We start from the raw sequence: 20,404 nt of genomic DNA on the forward strand, positions 1-20,404 counted from the left end.
GGGAGGCTGAGGCAGGATGTTGCAAGTTTGAAGCCAGCCTCAGCAACTTAGCAAGGCCCTATATATCAGTGAGACCCTGTCTCAAAATAAAATATAAAAATATAAAAAGGGCTGGGAATGTGACTCAGTGGTTAAGTGTCTCTGTGTTCAATTCCTGTTATCAAAAAAAGAAAAAGGAAAGAAGGGCTTGTATCATATGAGAAGAATGAAGAAATAATACCATTCCAGGTCATACTTACCTCTTTATTATGTTTTCTTTCATGGATATTGGAATGTAAAATGAATGGTGTTATTATTTTTTAATTGGTATTTTACCAAATATGGATCTTTGGACAGTAAATACAAATAATAGGAGGAATGAGTTAGGGAACAAATGTTCTAAGACCTTACGTTTTATTTTCAGACATCCAGAAGGTTGTCTTTTTTAGGAATTAGGGAGCAAATGTTTTATTTTTTCATGAAATTTTGTATTAGAAAGTTTTAAGATGGTAGAGGTTTAAAAAATGCTCAAATAATAGTTTAACCATTTTGTATTCTGCTCATCTGCATACTGTCTCCTCCACAAGATTGGAACCTCTTTGAGGGGAGAAACAGTTTCATATCTTGGAATTTACATTGTATCTGGCAGGACTGTGGATGTAACTCAGTGACAGAGCACTAGCCTAGCATGTGCAAGGCCCTGGGTTTCTTCCCCAGTACCAAAAAATGAGAAACAAAACAGTGTCTTGCAAAGAGTACTTTGACCACACATACAGTCAAGAAATGAATGTGTGTGTCAGTGTTCAACTGTTATTGATCCTCCCCCCCCCAGCTTTCAGCATATTAAAAAATTATATTTGTGAGTTTTAGTAATTTTTGTTAACATAGTCATTTATTAAATGATTGAAACAAGAGATTGAGAAAGTCAGTTAAACAGTTTGCTAATGGATGTTAGTCTTGATGAATTTGAACATTGTATAATCAGAATTCAAGTTCAACATGTTATTTATCATCTAAAAGTAATGAAAGATATTTAACATATCTTTTGTTCGCTTCTTGTTAATTATCAGTTTGAAGTTTTATAAAATTCTCAGATCTTGTTAGATTACCTATAAAAATATTATAACTCCTAATGAGCCTTTACTTCTGATTTTAAAATTCTTACTAGTTTATAGCATTTATTTAGTGGATATAATCAGAATATTTCAGATAGAAAGGTAAAAGCCATTTTATATTTAAAATTCTAAGAGAATGAATCTTATGTAAAGGTAAAAGTTCTAGGTGGAATTCTTTTAATCTAAAATTTCTTTATTGATATCTCTGAACTAATTTATTTTGCCTTAGGACTTGCTGTAAATTTCAAATTATATAAATGTGCTTCAAGTTAGTTTTAATCTGTTTCAGTAAAAATCGTAAAACCTTTAAGACAATATCCCATTATGTATAGGAATATTATTTATCGACTAGTTTATTGAATGCCATTTCATTAATTGTCTAATTATTCCTTGCCATTCAGACACTTGTTGATCACTACTGTGTGCCAGGCATTCACTGGAGATATAGAAAAGAATATTTATTCCCTTTTCCTTAATGCCAGTTTTATACCAGGAAGCTATGATTTTGATACAGATGCCTTTTCAGAGATGTTATATATATTAAAGATTACATCTTAGATGATTTGACATTAGTCATCATTAATTAGGATTTTTCTGGACCTGGGATTTGGTTTTGACAGGTTTAATGTATTATCGTCATAATTTCCTAAGGAGGGTAGAATTGGTATGGTGGTAAATTTTCTTCAGGGTGCTTCTTCAGTGATTATTGTTAAGCTACTAGTAAGCTGATTAATAGGTGCTCACTCCCACTTTTCCCATTTGCTATAGCTTCACTTACACAGTTTTTATTCCAAATTAAGCACCAGTCAGTGCTTTTTAATGCTTGAGTTTTCAATTTAGCATGCCATGGAAGTGTGCTTCATGAATTAAAAAACTAAGCAATGAAAAGAAAAGTGGGAATATAAATTGTTAAAGTTAATGATTAGATTTTTACAGATAATTGATTTCTTTTTTCTTTTCCTTTTCTTCAAATTTTCATAGAAAAAATAAACCTGAATGGTAAAACCTTACAGAAAATAGTAACCAAAATTGCTTTCTTGCAGTTTTCCATTGCAATTGATATTTATTTTGCACCATATATATATATATATATATTTTTTTTTTTTTTTGGCCACAAAAATGTGGAATGGATTTACTTACATTCTCTAAATCTTGGTTTCTTCATCCATAAATTGATATTTTATTATTGTTAATAATAGCCTACCTCTTGATCATTGAGTGGATTAGGCAAGACAGTTTTTATATAGTATTTAATTGATAAATGCATAAAAATATATAAGTGAATTAATTGATCATTACACATTTTTCATAATTAATGCCTTTGCCTTGAAAGATGATAATTTGAAGGACATAATCTACGTTTTTCTTTGAAAGTGATGTTATAGCACAAGAAGTATAAATCCTTTATTCCTCTCATCTACCTGCCCTACTGCCATGTTAACATGATTGAGCTGTAGTCTTTGGTTATCAGGGCCTTTTAATCCTTAACTTTATGCAGAACTATCAACAGGCATACCAGTTGTGTTGCCTTAGTTTATGTACTAGAAAGTGATCTGAAGTCACTTGTTCATTTTATGTAGGTTGACTGAGTATCCATCAGTTAGAATTGGCACTCTGAGTTGGTATCAGACCAGTGACTCATAGGTGATAGTTCTTTGAAGCTCATTAGTAGGCCCCTGAGGAGCTCAATTTTAAGTTCACTGTTTATTTGTCACATAAGATTCTAGAAACACCTATCACGCAGGAGTGTTGAGATTCTAGGCATATTAAGTCATTTTTAAAAAGACATAATATTTTGTATACCTTGCTACTTTTATTTTAATTTGAGTTGTTTATAAGAAACTGTATCTTCCTGATTTCCTGTTGATTTTTTTTCATATGCCAAATACCTCTGAATGCCAAGTTTATAGTTTAGTTTTAGGGTAGTTTTTTTTCTAATTCACACTATTTTCAAATGCAGTATTCTTTGTTTTATTTGGTGGATACTCATAATGAATAAAGGAGAGAGTGTATGAATAGCTACACAAGTTTGACTGTGAAAGGTGAGAAAGGGAAGGTAGGATTGGGTAGAAAAAACCTCATAGTGCAGTAAAATTGTGAGAAAGTTTCAGCTACATTGATGGGGAGTCTGTGAGCCAAGTTGCTTTTCAGAAAAATCCCTATTTTGGGGCAGGAATGATTAGGTTCTAATACCACTGTTGTGGCTTAAATCATTTGCTGGGATCTGCCTAGGGATTCAGGACCTGGTGTCATTTCCCAGTGGATCCAAAAGTGTAACAGCTGGAGCTTGTGAGACTGTTGTTCTCTCAACAGCATGTTCTTTTTTGAAAGGAGATCTGAACTGGGTATCTCCATGATCACCATAGTTACATATATTATTTTATTTAATCTTATCACATACATTATTTAATCTTATAACCAACTCTCATCACTCATTCCTGAGCAGAGATTGAGAGGTTAAAATAACTTCTCCTAGGTCACTTAACTAGCAAGTAATACACCCAGAAAGAATTCTGACTCCCCAGTGTCTCAGCACTTAAACCCCTACACTATAGTGAATGTATGCATATACTGTAAAAAATTCTGCTAAACTTCATTTTGTAACTTAAGTAAATTCTTTTCACAATGTTTCATGAATCTAATTACCTTTTGTCATATTACTTTCTAGAGATTGATTTGTTTTTATTAAGGCATATATGTTTAAAACTTGTGACTTTAATTTTGATGCATGTCTTCACTTGTGAAAAAAGTACATTACTCTAATTTAACCCCATCCCCCTTTTCTCCCAATATATTAAAGTGGTACCACAGATCTCTGGCTACAGTAAGCAATTCTCTGAGGATGAAGAAAGAAAATGTACATACACATAGGAATTTCTTTTCCAGAGCTAAAATTGACATTTTATAAATAATTTCCGTGTTGCAAACTTGAGACTAAGAAATCACAGCAATTCAGTGATATGCATTTGGCATGAGTCAGTTTTAGTTCTTAGAGCTTTTCATTGGAAATGGCATAAAAAGTAAGATATCTCTGAATTTTTTATGCTGTGGGCTTACAAGAGACATAAGATGTTTTTCTTTTATAGATGTGTGGCAGTGCATGGCAGCAGAAGTAACGAAATGGTCGCAAACCCCAGTAGTACTTCCCAGGTCACATGCACTCTTAATTTTTAAAGAATCCAGGAACAACCTAAGCAGTTGATAACAGGTCATTTCTAGGTGATAAAGGGTATTTGATATGGGGTGTTGCCTTTCTTTCCACACCTCTCATTTTTAGAGACTTTATATGCTGGTGAACTGCAGCCTAACTGGTAACTGAATTTTATTTCACTTTTCTCTCCCCCACCCCCTTCTTTTTAGTGTTTGACATTGATTTTTCAGGTCTTGAAATTTTTCTGCCAAGCTTTATTTTTTTTCTGATAATTTCACTTAATTTCACATATATTTATGGTGAGCTAACCTGTAAGGCTATGGAAAATTCAGATTGTTTATGCTGCTTTAAGCTTAAGAAAATGAATGCACTATAATTTCTTTAAACATTGGTGCTACTGTATTTTATACACTTCTCATGATCATTGACTTCAATATAAGTAGAACTGGAAATACCACAGGAGCCAACTAGTGGGGAGATTGGAGAGGGAGGGAGAAAGAGACAGAAATATTATAGTAACTACTGCCAGAAGTGTTTATGCATTTTTTCTTTTAAAATCTTTGTATTAAAGTAATTTGAAGAGCTTTGCTTTAAAAATTGCTTCCTTTGAATGTGAAAATAGGAAACTATAGATTGATGCTTTAGAAATGTAGTGTTTTAGTGACCTAGCAGTTGATAAAAATACATGAATTTAAAAGTAAATAGCATATTGGATGAAATTATACTAGTGAAAGAAGCCAAAAAAATTATGGATTAAACTAAATTTGAAAATAATTAAAGTTTTAAGCCTTAAATCAGATTTGTCATTGACATGAAATGATAGGTTTTTGTCTCTTGGGTATGCTTGGAATAAACATGGAACTCAGTATTGTTTTTAAAACTATTTTGCTTTTATAAGCTAAGACAGATGTACAAAAAAGATGCAGTTTTTATTTTGTATTGGCAGCTTCCAAATATTTAGTATCTATTTCCAAGAGTTGCAATTAGTAAAGCAACCATGGTACTGAAATCTGCACATCCCACAAGCTAATTATATTTGCAAGGTCAGAGTGAATACATATTTTCAGAAAAATAAAGGGTTATATAAATATGTGTCTTCTACTTGGCTGTTATATCACAGTTTGTTGATCTGGAGTATAATGTGTACAATTCACAAATTTGTCTGATAACAGAAAGTGGTGTGTGATTGTGTTTATTTTACTAACCAGTATATTCACAGCAATCACTTCCAAATATCTCTCCAGTAAAGATGTGTTAATTACAAAACAGACAAGGTCTTCTATTATATTAAAGCTACTAACAAGAAGACAGCAGGAATCACACATGTAAATAGCATCATCAACCCCTATTTTAGTCCTCTGTTTTGATCTGTGAGTTGCGCATAGACCAAAGGTGCTATTAAAGACTGAGTGTATGAAATAGGCAGCATTATATGAACAAAATTTATTCAACAAGAAAACAGACCTTTAACATGAATTTAACAAGCCTGAGAAATTATAAACTATCATATGCTGCAGATTCATGCAGTGATAATAAACAAAAAAGGAAAGTAAGAGGTTTCCCTAAGCTAGCCAAACTGCTAATGGTTTTGTTATAAGCTGTCTACTGTTGCAGTGACCTCTGAAAAGTCTCAAGGCACTTGTACCAGAAAAAATTAAATGGTCAGGCTGGTAAATAGAGATTCAATGTGATGTGCAGGACTTCAGCATGGGAAAGAATTTTTAAAGTATCGTATCACATTCCAGAAATTATTTTTCATAGTTTAACTTGGAGGTTTCTCGTATTACATAATAAGGAGATAATTTTTGTGTAGAGCATTTGATTGAATTACTGTTTGAGGTTTATAAGACATAAACTGAACTAGTTTAATGTATATAAACTTCAAATGAATTACTTGGGAAATTCATAAAGCTCAAAGAAATGGATTATTCCTCCTTCCTCCCCATATCTTAATTAATTCTTGGAGATTGTTTAGTATGTTGTATCTGAGATTTCTGTTTCTAACTATGGAGTGACCACTTTGCTCTCATTCTGTTGCATCATGCTGTAAATACACAAACATGGAGAAATGCCTTCAGCTTATATACACCTCCAAGTGCTCACAAGGGCTCTTTTTGAATCTTACTTACTGTGGCATAATTAACACCTTCTTCACCCATTGCTCATTAGTGCACTGGACATTAATGAGTCTATTTTGATAGGTTGCTCTAAAGGAGAAACCCACTTACTCTCACAGCAGAAGCAGCAATTATAAAATTGTAGAAAAATTAAAATGTAGACTATATTGCCATATTTATATTTTTATTGCATGCTAAATCTAATTTTGGTCTGCAGGTTGTTGAACACGTTAGTTTCCTTAAGACAGTTGCCATAGTGATGGCAGCAAATTTCTTTCATCTTCATGTATCATTTCTATTGGCTATCATATTGCTACTCAAGAATTGTCCATCTAAACATGTCATGTCCCATAGGCCATCATTTATTAGTTGAACAGTATATTAAGTCCTTATTTTTTTTTCTAATTTGTTTGTAGGATTTTTAAATTTTAAGGTTTTTTTTAACAGATCATGATATCTACTTAACTAGTATTTTCATTCTTTGTTCAAAAAGTTTCACACCTGCTTATAATATTCCAGAAAAATATAAGATACTTTTGCATATAAAATAGCTCTCCGCTGTTTTAATTTGAAAACATTCAGTATTAAAAAGTATATAAGCATTTTATTGTGATACACAATGAAATTTTCATAGTTTGTATAAATTTTCCCCTACAAATGATTTAACTGAAATATTAAAATCATAAAACAATTGGACCAAAATGATATTTACCTTTAATAGTTAGGAGTTCCAATTTTTAATACGTATTTGTTTACATTGTATACCTGCCAGAATGGTAGCTTTTCCCCTCCTTTGCTCACATTTTAACTTGATCTTATGTGTTTTTTAGGACAAAATATGAGAAAATTTTACTTCTGCTTTCTTTAAAACAATTGCTTGATGTTATTTATTTATGGTACTGGGGATTGAACCCAGGGTTCATTTAACCACTGAGCCACATCCCCAGCTCTTTTTTATATTTTAGAGGCAGGGTCTTGTCAAATTGCTTAAGGGCCTTGCTAAGTTGCTGAGACTGGCTTTGAACTTCCGATCATCCTGCCTTAGTTCCTAAGTCGCTGATTACAGACATGCATCACCATGCCCAGCCTGATGTTATTTATAATAATATCTGATTAAAGTATGTCTAATATTAGTACTTGTTTTGATTATTGCATTATTAAAAAAGAAAATGATTTAAAACATTAAATATAAGAAACTTAGACCACAATCACATATATATAAATGTGAAAGTTAATTCTAGATGAAGGTTATTGTATTAAAAGGAAAAAGTTTACAAACTATTAAATCATTCATGTTCTAGAAATGCTTGCTTTTATTTTGAGGCAGGAGAAATCTTTGGGAAATTTTGAACTCTTAGAAAGAAAAGCAAAATTCAAAGTTGACTTTTAGGGCAACTGGGCAGAGATCTTAGACTGACTGATTCATTTGTCATAGTTTTTGGTGTAAGTTTATATCTTTGTAAGTGTAATATTTAGACCCTTCACTTCAGCCTTGTTAGAAATGGTGATTTTCTTTCTTTAAATTTTATTCTTTAGCCTACAGCATGTAGAAATACTTACTATATGATTTTTAGATTTTAGTTGCCTCAATCTGAAATGTTGTTTTTAATCTTGGTATGTTCAAACAATAATTGTACAAATGAGAATAAATCTAGTTGATAATGAATTTTAAAACATTAGCCTATCTCACTGGGCCTGGTGGCACATGTCTGTAATCCCAGCTACTTGAGAAGCTGAGGCAGGAAGATTGCAAGTTTCAAGGCCACCTTGGGGATGTAGCCCCGTGATAGAGTGCCTCTGGATTCAATCCCCAGTACCCTGGGGCAGGGGGCAGGTTGGCATATCTGTTATTCAACATTTTTAAAAGTGAATCTGGAAATAATGTCCCGCTTTAAGATTGTGCTGTGTGACAAATGTATTGAGTTAAATTCTATTAAAGAGGTAGTCTATCCTAAAGTCATATGTGCTCACCTAAGATTTCATGCTGTTTAAAAGTTTTAAGAAGTTCTTTGAAATCAATAATAATGACTACAACATGACAATATAGTATGTGATTCTATCCCTTATTGTGTAAGAACATATGATATCATGTAGGAATTTCTATGCACAAAGAAGTTACCAATTATTAATTTCTATACTGTGAATTTACAGCCATATTATTTAATACCATGTTCCTAGCTTAAAATGGTGATGACCTTGGTTTTCTTATCTTGTGCCTCCTGTGTTGACAGTGGCCTGGACATATAAGGCCATCAGACAAGGTATAAAGTCTTTCATAGTCAAGGAAAGTGAAAGGTATCTGACTAGAAGAGAATACGTGGGCAAGTGCCTGGCTGGCTGTAATTTTGTTGTCATTTCAAGTACTGTGGTGGTATAATTGATGTGACAGGGCTGGGCTTTAGATGTAGTCCCTTAGCTTGTGCTCACTTTCAGTTTTAGTTTCTCTGTCATTCATTTTGATTAGTTAAAATTTAGGTGACAAACATGCACATCCATGAAGGCTGTTTGGTGTAAGTTTAGTTAATGACGTATTTTAATAATAAAGATGCAAAGTTAACATTTTTCTTTACTGCTTCATGAAAATTGCAATAATTGGTGTCATCTTACATTACAAGATAGAGGGTGGTGTGCTGATGGCACAATCAGCAGGAGGTTCTTTTTTATTAATATTATAATTAAATGATTTTCTGGAAATAGGCCAGAAACAGATGCAAGTTGATCATGCCTTGTCCACTGTTGCTTGGCATCATCACTTGTTTTTTTTTTTTTTTTTAAAGAATTGACTTGACACCTTGTTTTTACAGGTTGTTATTGATGCCTTCAGATTGATCAATGCTAATATGATGGTCTTAGGACATGAACCAAGACAAACAACTTCAAATCTGGGTCACTTAAACAAGCCATCTATCCAGGTAATGGCTGTAATTTGATAATGGGAAATGTATGTAAAATGATAAAGTATTTTAAAAATGTAAAAACTGGTTTGCATTTTTAAGATTTGTAATCATTTTAAGATCTTAATTCTTAGCATTTTTACTTTGCAATTAATTTTTGTTTTAAAAGAGAATTATAGAAATATTATCCCCAAAATATATTTGTTCACACATAAGTCAACTTTTAGTAAAGTCTTTAAATTTTACCATATGTAGGGACACCCTTTTTTGGAGCATATCAGAACCTTTAGTTTAAGATTATCTTCGGTATGGTTAACATTATAGAGAAGAATTCATAGAACTTTAAGTGGAAGGTATTGACCACCATAATTGATTGGCTTGTATACATTTCTCACAGCAGAAATAATGGGAAAACTGATACATATTTAAACAAACCTCTAGAAAAGAGTTTTTAATCGTTTATATTGCGGGTGTGTTACTGGGTATCGAACCCAGGGCCTCATACATGCTAAGCAAAGCACTTTACCACTGAGTTACATCCCCCAGCCTTTTTGTAAATTCTAATTTGAGGCAGAGTCTCCCTAAGTTATCCAGACTGTCCTCAAACTTGCAATCCTCCTACCTCAGCTTCTGAGTTGCTGAGATTGCATTGATGTATCACCATACCCAGACCCAGTAACAGTTCTTAAGTAATACTTAAAATTTCCTACATTTTTGGTTTAATCTTCACCTTTAAGATAACTGCTGCAAAGCACAACTTAATATTACTTTTTATGAGAGTTTATATCTTATTTTATCTAATGATATCAACCACTGTTATTGGAGTTATTGGTATTCAGGCATTTAATATCCTCTTGAGTGATTAATGTTTTCTTTGTATCATTTACATGCCTCATTGTTTGAATACAAATTTTCATTGTCTGCAAAAATTATTATAATGTGCGATAGCTTGTGTCTGTATAGTTAATTACTTCTCTAAAGATTAATTAAAAGAACAAAAATAACATGGTTGGTTAAACAGAACACATAAGACTAAGACATTATAGTAGCTATTGCTGTTCCCCTTCTGACATCTCGTTCTTCTATAAGGTTGTCTTTGGGGAATTGTGGCTTTGACAGTTAACCATGGTTAAGTATTGGTTACACTTTGATAACTTTGTACTTTCAAATGCTTGATTTTGCAGCAGCCACTCATCTGAAATCTTCATCAAAGTGAAATGTTTTGTTTCAAAGGATTGAGGTGTGTTGCTTTTGGAAAAAAACAATTTTTTTTATAACTCAGAAAGATTACAGAATATAATGAGTATGTAATAAGCTACCAGTGATTTTGATTGGGCATAGACAAGCCCATACTTGTATGTTCCAAGAGAATATATTATTGGACCTGTTTAGCCTGTGATAATGACCTTTCTTATAAACTCCCATCGCGTCATATTGCTTCATTATTTTTTGTAAAAGGTTAAGTATCTCACAATCCAAGATCATTGTGATTACTAGTATTTTCTGCCAGAAGTTTTTCCTATTTGTAAGTCAGTAGCCACCTGTTGCAGATTTCAATTTTTAAAATTAAAACAATGCTTTTTAACCTTAAAAATTGAGCTTAGGACTAGGGAGATAGCTCAGTTGGTAGAGTGCTTGCCTCACAACCACAAGGCCCTGGGTTCAATCCCCAGCACTGCAAAAAAAATTAAAAAAATGAGTAATCAATTTTAAAATCTGTTTCATTCTATATCAGTCCACTTGTATTTTTTAACCCTTAGTTATAGTCTTAATTTAAGATGGACTTGATGAAACAGATTCCAAATGTGAGTTAAACGACCTATGTGTATAACAGCTACAGCATCAATATTTTTCCTTTCATTTTAGTTTGTTTTGCCTTCCAATTACAATCTGTAAATATATTTATTTCACAGTTTATATAGCGCCCATCAGAATGACATCTATCTGGGTGCTTTACAGTTTTAAGACAATTTCAATACTAGAACACACAAATAGTATCAAACCAGAAAGTGACTGAACAAAGTCATACCTTAAAACTCTTTCTTATTTTTCTAAGACAAACTAAGAAGAAAGCAACCCAGAAAAGCTTGAAGTAAACAGTAATGACCATAATATAATTTTAATGTATATTAGCCAAATCTTAAACTTGGGGATTAAAAGCTTTTCAGAAATGCCTTTTATTTTCAAGGGAAAGTTAGCTGGTGTTAAGAGGGAACCTGCCTTGAGTCAGTTCTCAAGTAGTAAGGGTAGAAGTCTGAAAGCAGCTGTTAGCATACACTGGTGGTCACTAATGATTTTCTAACACTGATTTCTTTACTATTATTCTTTAAAAAGTAAGGGAGTGTTATAAATACGTTGTAGACTACTTAATTTGAGGAAAGTTCAAAATAAGAGATTATAAAATAAGGTATACAAGTTCTCCATTTTATAAATACATAGTTTGATAAACTGTGCCTATATATTTACACCAAAATGTTTGTATTGATTAGGTGGTAGAATTATGGAATTTTGTTTTCTTGTTTTACCTTGTCCATATTTCTTAAACTTTCTATAGTGAAACACATGATATTTTTAGAATTTTTTTTTTCTTTTGTTATACTGGGGATGGAACCCCAGGGCACTCTACCACCACCAGGGCACTCTACCACTAGGCTCCAATCTCCAAGCCTTTTTATTTTTTATTTTGACACAGGGTCTCACTAAGTTGTCCAGGCTGGCCTCAAACTAGCATTATTCCTGCCACTGCCTGGGCATTACAGGCATACGTAACCACATGTGGCTCAAATATTCTTATAAAAGCTTCTTCCTTTAAAATACTATAATTTTGTTTTGAGATGGTCTCACCAAGTTGCCCAGGCTGGCCTCAAATATGTAATCCTCCTACCTCAGCTTCCTGAGTAGCTGGGATTACATGTGTATGCCACCAAGCTTGGCTAGAAATTGTTATTTCAAAAATACTAGTGATAGTTTCTTTTTTTTTTTTTTTTTTTGGTGGTGCTGGGAATCGAACCCACGGCCTTGTGCTTGCAAGGCAAGCACTTTACCGACTGAGCTATCTCCCCATCCCCTGATAATGTTGAAGTAGCTAATAGTCAAATTTTATTTCCACTTTCATGTGTTATATAGGGAAAACCATTAATCCTGGTAAAGAGGGAAAAATATAGCACATATAGTACTGTAGGCTTTTATATAAATGTGTTAAGACCATATTGTTTTATATTATCTTAGAATATTTATTTTTATTGAACGTTTAGAATTGAGAGCTAATAAGTATTTATTTTAGCAACTTAATTTGTAAAACTATTCCATTAAAAATTGCTCAGACATTTCAGATAAAAGTGTCACAATAAATCGAAAGATTGATTGTCAGCCTCATGTAATTTAGAGAATGTGTATGCATAGATGCATGTGCTAGGGCTCCGAGCCTGTAAGTACAGGGCTTTTACTCTGAGTACAATTAGTAGTAGAGTTAAGCTATTTGGAATACATTATTTTGATAATTATTGGACACACAATTATAAGACAGTTACACTGGAAACCTTTGTCATTTTGTAGGCAGAGCAACTAAGGCCCCAAATTGAGTTGTTCCTAATTCAGTGATTTATTATAGGAACTGATGGTCATAACCACATCTTTTAATTACTTTATATTATAGTTGAAAAATCTAATTAATTAATTTTGGCATAGATAATATATGTATGTCATATAGTTTAAGATTCAAAAGATACAAAAAGTATTTAGTGAAAACTTTCCCTTCTGATTTTACCTTCTGCAGCCCAGTTCTCTACTCTGGAGGCAACCACAAAACACGTTTTGTTTCTTTTCAGAGTTGTTCTATTTATACAGAGAAAGCTTCATTTTAGAATGTGATTTAATGGATATCATTTAGCACATATCCAGTTTATTAATGTAAAATAAGGCAAACAGATTTATCTTTAGATGAAGCACATATTTTTAAGAGTATGCAGTGTTTTAAACCTATCAAAGACCTATGAATAGCTTATATATAATTCATAAGCTGTGTGTTTTATAATGCTTTTCCCACAGCAGTGAGTATATAGAGGCATAATTAGAGGTAAACTGCCCATGTGCAGTTTTCCTTCTACATGAGACCAAAAGCTCACAACCATTTTCTGTGATTTGGGATGAATGAACTGGGGTGTACAGCAGATGAGCAAATAAAATTAGAAGACTGCTTGAGTATATCATTTGATTTAAAGTTAAATTTTTATCTTTAGAATTGTTAATTCTGTCAGCCTTATTACTTTTATCTAAATGTAATTGAAAACCAAGAAGATAGTGTCTTCAAATACCAAAATGTTTATTTTAGCAGTGTAATTACTATCTAAAATGTTTGTGGGCCCACCATGTTGGCTGCAGTGTATATTTTGGTCACAACTGTTACTTGATACATCACCATGTGGAATTATGCAGATAATGCATTGCCCAGAGATGCTTGGATAAACGGACATTCAACCCGAGCTTCACTCTTCAGCCAAACTGTTTGCTTAGAGAACTGGGCACATGTTTCTAAATCTCTACCCAGAAGATACCCCTCCCCTAAAACGCAAAGATGAGTACAGATTAAAGATCTGCACACTGTAATATTTTTATGCGTTGAAAATTCACTTTGAAATGAATAAGGATTTAATAGTTACTATTATTACTTCCTCCTCCTCCTTCTCCTCCTCCTTAAAAAAAAAATTTACAAAACACTTGAAAAAAACTCCACAACCTAATAACCCAATTAATAAATGAACAAATGAACTAAATAGATACTTCTCAAAAGGAGAAATACAAATGGCCAATAAATATGTGAAAAAATGTTCAACTTTGTTAGTAATTAGGGAAATGCAAATCAAAACTACACAGATTTCATCTCACTCCAGTTAGAATGGCAGCCATTGAGAATATCAACAATAATAGTGCTAGAGAGTATGTGGAGATAAAAAGGAACACTTTCACGCTATTGGTGGGATTATAAATTAGTACAACCACTATGGAAATCAACATGAAGGTTGCTTAAAAGACTGGGAATGGACCTACCATATGAACCATCTATAGCACTTCTTGGTGTTTATCCTAAAGAATTAAAGTCATCACACTGTAGCAATACATGCATATCTATTTTTATAGCAGCACAATTCATAATAGCTAAACTATAGAACCAGACTCTGTTTCCTTCAGTGGGTGATGGATAATGAAAATGTGTATAAGCACAATGGAGTTTTACTCAGCCATAAAGAAGAATGAAATTCTGTCATTTGTAAGAATACCGATGGAACCTTAAGACCATTATGTTAAATGAAATAAACCAAACTCAGAAAATCATGGATAGCATGTTTTCTCTCATTGTGGGAGCTAAAGAGGAAAAAGGAAAAGAAAGATTGGGGCGGGGAAATCTCATGAAAATTGAAGGGAGAACAATAGAGTAGAGGAGATGGTCTAGGAGGGAAAAGGGAAATAATAGGGAATGATATGGGCCAAATTATATTGTTACACTGTGTACATGTACAATGTGTATGACAGTGAATCCCACCATTATGTATAACTATAATGTACCCATAAAAAATGTGGGAAAAAATGGGGAATCTAATGAAATGTAATAAAATATAATAAAATGTAAAACCTTTTCCTTAAAAAAAAATACACATGGAATCAACCTACCTTACTGGATTTTCATGAGGATTAGAAGATGTGGTATGTAAAGCAGATGCTGGGTACTCATTAAACATTCACCTCCCCACCCCTTCTTTCTCTGTCTCAGCACCTTAATATCTACACTGCAAAAATCCATTAATCAAAGACTGGTGGTGATTTTGGTTAGCTTTGTCTTTAGATTCTTCACTGTTTCCCAAAGCCATTTTTGTTTTTTACACTTGTTAAAAATACTCCTATATTGTATTTCTATATTTTCATGTCTTTCTAGACTGATAGAGTGTCCTTTAGGTCCTCTAGGATACTGTTTGGAATCACATTTGATCACTGTTGCTAGAGTTATTTGGGCAATTGTGGAATGATTTTAGTACATCCAGTGTTATTGTTTTTTAATAAAGCCATGTCATTAGCTTACATTTTTTATTATAATTGATTGGCCTGTTTGTCTTAGGGATTGAGTATGGTAAAAAAATTTCTAGTTAATATATTGCATGTCACTATAGAAGAGCATGAGCAAGAAACACAGTAAAGAATAAAATCTACACTGTTAATTTGGAGATGTGCCTGGATATAATAATTATTTGAATTGATAAAAGCTGAATGAGGAAATAAAACCCAGATTTATGTAAAGAGACCCATGTATTATTACACCTTTTTAAACTTTTGAAATACAAAAGAACCTCCAAAGTATCACATCAAACTTAATAAATTATAAATAGTTAATTTGTAGCTTAGATTTTGATGAGATTAAACCTTATCTTTGAACCTCACAAGGCTATTGAACAGGTAGAATTTCTGAGACTTTGTATCATGCTTTAAAGAATATGTCACCCATTCCATTAAGTTTCACTTTACTTCTAAGCCATAGATGGTGGTGCAAGCATGTAATTCCAGCTACTGGGGAGGCTGAGGCAAAATGATTGCAAGTTGGAGGCCAGTCTTGGCAACTTAGTGAGGCCCTGTCTCAAAAACTAACAAAAAACTTTCCTCAACTTGTAGTTGAGAAAAATCCTGTAATTTAATCATAATTTAAGATAAAATGTCCTTTTCAGAAGATGGTAAGAGTATTGTGTATAGGAAATATCAATAATTTCAAACATTTTTATTATATGAAAAGTATTAAGTTATCCTTTTTTTTTAAATCATTTATATAGGCATTAATTCATGGACTAAACAGACATTATTACTCCATCACTATTAACTATCGGAAAAATGAATTGGAACAGAAGGTGAGTTTAATTTTTTTGTCTTAGAAGAGTAAACCGTCTTTTTCACATCATTTAGACTATTCCCTGGTATATGATTTAAGTTTGAATTCTTGACCTCTCCTGTTTCCAAATATTTTTTGACTCCTGATAATTGAAACATAAAATAAAGAAATATTTTATTGAAAGACTTGTTTTTCCTTAATTGGTAGGTACTGAAGAGAGAGAAGTAGGAAATGAAATCTTTCAGTTTTGTTTCATGATTAATTATAAAAATACTTGCCCCAGTTTTGTGGGGTTTCTGATTAATTTGTCATCTGCATTAGTGTTACTTTTTATAATTCTCTTACTAAAGATATATAGCTTTTCAAATTTGATAAGACTAAATTGTCATTGTGTAGTTTTTAAAATATGTTTATGGTAAATTAAGGAGAGTAAAGAGAAACAGTTTAAGGTTTTCAAATATTTCAAGCTAGATTCTTATCCCTTTTAATACAATTTTCAAATGTGATTATTTTTGAAAAATCTAACATCTTAGTGGTTTGCATTCTTCTGTTTATGTCTACTATTAGAATTATTTCTAGTGTTAGTTTTCTCCCAATTAATATCAAAATTTAATTCTGCTTATTATTTCTTGAAATTATAATCTGAACCACTTCCCCCTTTACTCTTACAGTTAATCTTGCACTAAAGTAGCTTCTTATATTTCTTTCTGGGAAAGACAAAAAAAATTGTTTTTAAGGACACTGAATTTCCTATGGATAACTAGTGAATTTTGGTAATTACAGCCATTCTGAAGTACAAACATAATGAGAATTCAGTAATAAATAAGACCATTAGTATTTGAAGCTGTTTCTCACAAAGGTGTTTACTTAGGGGGGCTTCTGGTTTATGGCAAGTGGAAGGGGAAGTCAGTTGGGCTCTCCATATACCTACCCTCTCTTAGAGCGTATCCATCTTTAATTCCATTTCTAGATTGGTGGGAAAGAATATCCTATATTAGATTCCTTTGAAAGAAAAATTCCATTTTGGTGTTTTGTTGTTGTTGTTTTGTTTTTGTTTAAGTTTGACAAACAAAGGTTCAAAGCCACCCATAAATTTACCTGAAGGGCCCAAGTGCTTGAGCATAGTGATGAATGAGGGGAACAAGAGACCAGTTCCCCTTGGACAGGAGGAGACCCTATAAAACTCTTCAAACTGCTTGCGTATGTCCCAAAGATGTCTTGTGTTGTGATAGATTTATTTGATTGCATGAAGTATTTTTTTAACACTTATTATCAATTTTAAGGAATGATTACATGTTGTGAAAAAAGGATACTACTTAGATTCAAAGTGAAAAATTCACTTAGACACTTAAATATTTTATCAGTATAATATCTGCCATCCGTCTGTGTGGTAATATCCAGTTAATTACATCAACTTTTTTATATATATAAAAGCATATCTAAGTATATATTTATATATACTTAGATAAATAATTACTGCCATGTTTATATTATTAATAATGCAAATCAGCTCTTCTCATGGTAATAAAAGCCTACCTTTATTCTTATTAACCTCAAGCCTTACTGACTGTCCTACTGCATGGAAACTTTGCTTTTGTAGGGATAACAAATCCAGTTCTCAACATTAGTTATAGTTCACTTTATAGCATACATAGTTGTAGCTATAAAAAATATTACTAAGTATCAAATAAACGAAAGTAAAGAACTCATGATGGAAGAAGACTGGTGGTGAATACTAGAATAAACAATGATTCATGTTAATTGTATAAAAACAAATGAAAATATTTTGTTTAGGGGAAAACATTTTCCTAAGTATCTATTTTATAGAACAGTATTAGTGGAGAAGATGGGAACTAATCAAAGAAATTGGAGTTACCTTTGTGGGATTTGCTCAGATTTACTGCATTCTTCTCTTAACTCTGGGAACATAAGAAGGAAATGGGAGAGGTTTCTGTCTTAAAAACCTCATATGTGCTTTTGTCATACATGTTGTTTTCCAGTGTAAGATAAACTATCATAAATAGCTGAAGACCTCTATACAAGTTAGGGTAATTTTCCTAAATTAAGCCCATACATTTCTAAAAGTATGTCTTTGGATCTCTTGGGATACTAGGGATTGAAATCAGGGGCACTTTACTACCGAACTACATCCCAGTCCTTTTAAATCTTAATTTTGAAACAGGATCTCACCGAGTTGCCTAGGCTGCCCTCAAACTTGTGATACTGCCTCATTTCTTTTTTTCTCTCTTTTATTGTTGTTGTGGTGCTGGTGGTGGAGGTGGTGCTTTGAACCAAATCTAGGACTTTAAACATACTAGGCAACTTGTCCTACCACTGAATTATGTCCTTGACTCTAAAAGTATACTAGTTCTAATGACAAAACAATGACAGTTATTGTGTAGCTACCATTTTTTCACATTTCATAGTTTTTTTAGTCATCAAAAGAAAAATAAAATCACCTTATAACAACAATAGTCTTTAATTAAAGAAAATTTATGAAGACTTTAAGAAAAACTGTCATAAAAAATATAAACTTGAAAACTTAATGAACTTCCCAAGAATATGTTCTCAGAACTTGAGTTCAATCCAGGTGCAATGGCACACACCTGTAATCCCAGCAGCTCAGGAGGCTAAGGGCAGGAGGATCACAAGTTCAAAGCCAGCCTCAGCACCTTAGTGAGGCCCTATCTCAAAATAAAAAGTTTAAAAATGGGCAGGGGATGTGACTCAGTGGTTAAACAGTCCTGGGTTCAATCCCTGGCACCAAAAAAAGAAAGAAAGAAAGAACATGAGTCTAGTTTGAGAAGCATTGAAATTAGGTGTTTAATTTTATGATCACTTATATAGAGCTTAGCCCCAATTTGTTGATGCGATTGCAAACTGGACAAATCTTATGATTTATCTCCCAGACTTTACATTCTGAAAGTTAAGTGTTATATTTTTAAATTATAGATGGAATGTTAGAATTTGAAGAAACCTTTCAGATTAGTACAAACTCTTAATTCATTGATATATAAACTGAAGCTAAGCAACTTAGTGAGACTCTGTCTCAAAATTAAAAAACAAAAAACCAAAAAGGACTTGGAATTAGGGTAAAGTGTCCCTGGCTTAAATCTCCAGTAACCCCCCACCCCCAAAAGATTGACACAAAGTCACCTAGTAAGTGGGACATTTTATTTATCTTGGCATTTGAAAACCTGACTATATAAAAAATTAGCAATCCTGTGTATAAAATAAAAAATTAATTCATCCATTCAAACAAGATACTTATTGTTTGCTGTTATTTGATATTGTTTTAGAAGTTTGACCCTGATGACCTTGAAAAGGTCAACTTTAGGAAGAAAGGAAAGTAAGCTCTGCAAAGATGAGAATCACCTTCTAGGTAGGACAGCAAAAGCCAGAGGTTGGAATACTCCTTAACTTTTATTAATATAAATTTGGGAGAATTCTAATAGGAATTTATTTGAATAACAATTAAATTTAAATTCATTAATTTAAAAAGATTTTTGTGAGGTTTTTCTCAAGTCAATTGAAGGGGGCATATCCTTCAGTCAGGAAGATTAATTACTTTTTCCTTTATAATTTTTAGATGTTGCTAAATTTGCATAAGAAGAGTTGGATGGAAGGTTTGACACTTCAGGACTACAGTGAACATTGTAAACACAATGAGTCGGTGGTAAAAGAGATGTTGGAATTAGCCAAGAATTACAATAAGGTAAAAGTTACTTCCAATATTAGTTTTTTAAATATATATATAATTTTTGAAATATGTATGATTAGATGCCTAATAATTGTATAAATATAAATAATTAAAATACAGAGGACTGTTTTGTAGATCAGAGTAAATATTTGACTTTCAGGTCATCCAGTCTTTCCTAATACCCACTGCTATTATGCAAAAGCAGCCATACATAATATGTAAACAAATGAAGGTGCCATGATCATTAAAATAGGCAACGGGCCAGGTTTGGCCCATGGGCTCTCTAGTTTGCCAGTCCCTGTTATAGAACATGTAATATAGTTGCATATTTGAAATGTCTTCATTATTCAGAGAAGGAGAGTAAGGGAATATATAACAGAAATGACAGCACCAAAACAAGAAAGAACATGAGTTCAGTTGGAAAAGCATTGAAATAAGGTGTTTAATTTATGATCACTTATATGGAGCTCATCCCCAATTTGTTGATGTGATTGCAAACTGGACAGCTGCATATAATTTATTTTATAAATTTTCCTGTTTTCTATTTAGTTTAAAAAATCTACTTAATATTTATTGAAAA

At 32.5% G+C, this 20,404-nt stretch overlaps 1 protein-coding gene across 1 annotated transcript in view; it reads left to right on the forward strand.

Moving 5' to 3' along the window:
* Psmd14 (proteasome 26S subunit, non-ATPase 14) overlaps window positions 1-20,404 on the forward strand; it is a 121,781-nt gene that overhangs the window by 86,061 nt on the left and 15,316 nt on the right. The window contains exons 8-10 of the mRNA XM_047546167.1: window positions 9,167-9,274; window positions 16,069-16,143; window positions 19,714-19,839. Of these exons, the coding sequence (XP_047402123.1) occupies window positions 9,167-9,274; window positions 16,069-16,143; window positions 19,714-19,839 (309 nt within the window). The remainder of the gene's footprint in view (window positions 1-9,166; window positions 9,275-16,068; window positions 16,144-19,713; window positions 19,840-20,404) is intronic.

The sequence above is a fragment of the Sciurus carolinensis genome, chromosome 3 (assembly GCF_902686445.1).
Source record: "Sciurus carolinensis chromosome 3, mSciCar1.2, whole genome shotgun sequence".
Lineage (NCBI taxonomy): Eukaryota > Metazoa > Chordata > Mammalia > Rodentia > Sciuridae > Sciurus > Sciurus carolinensis.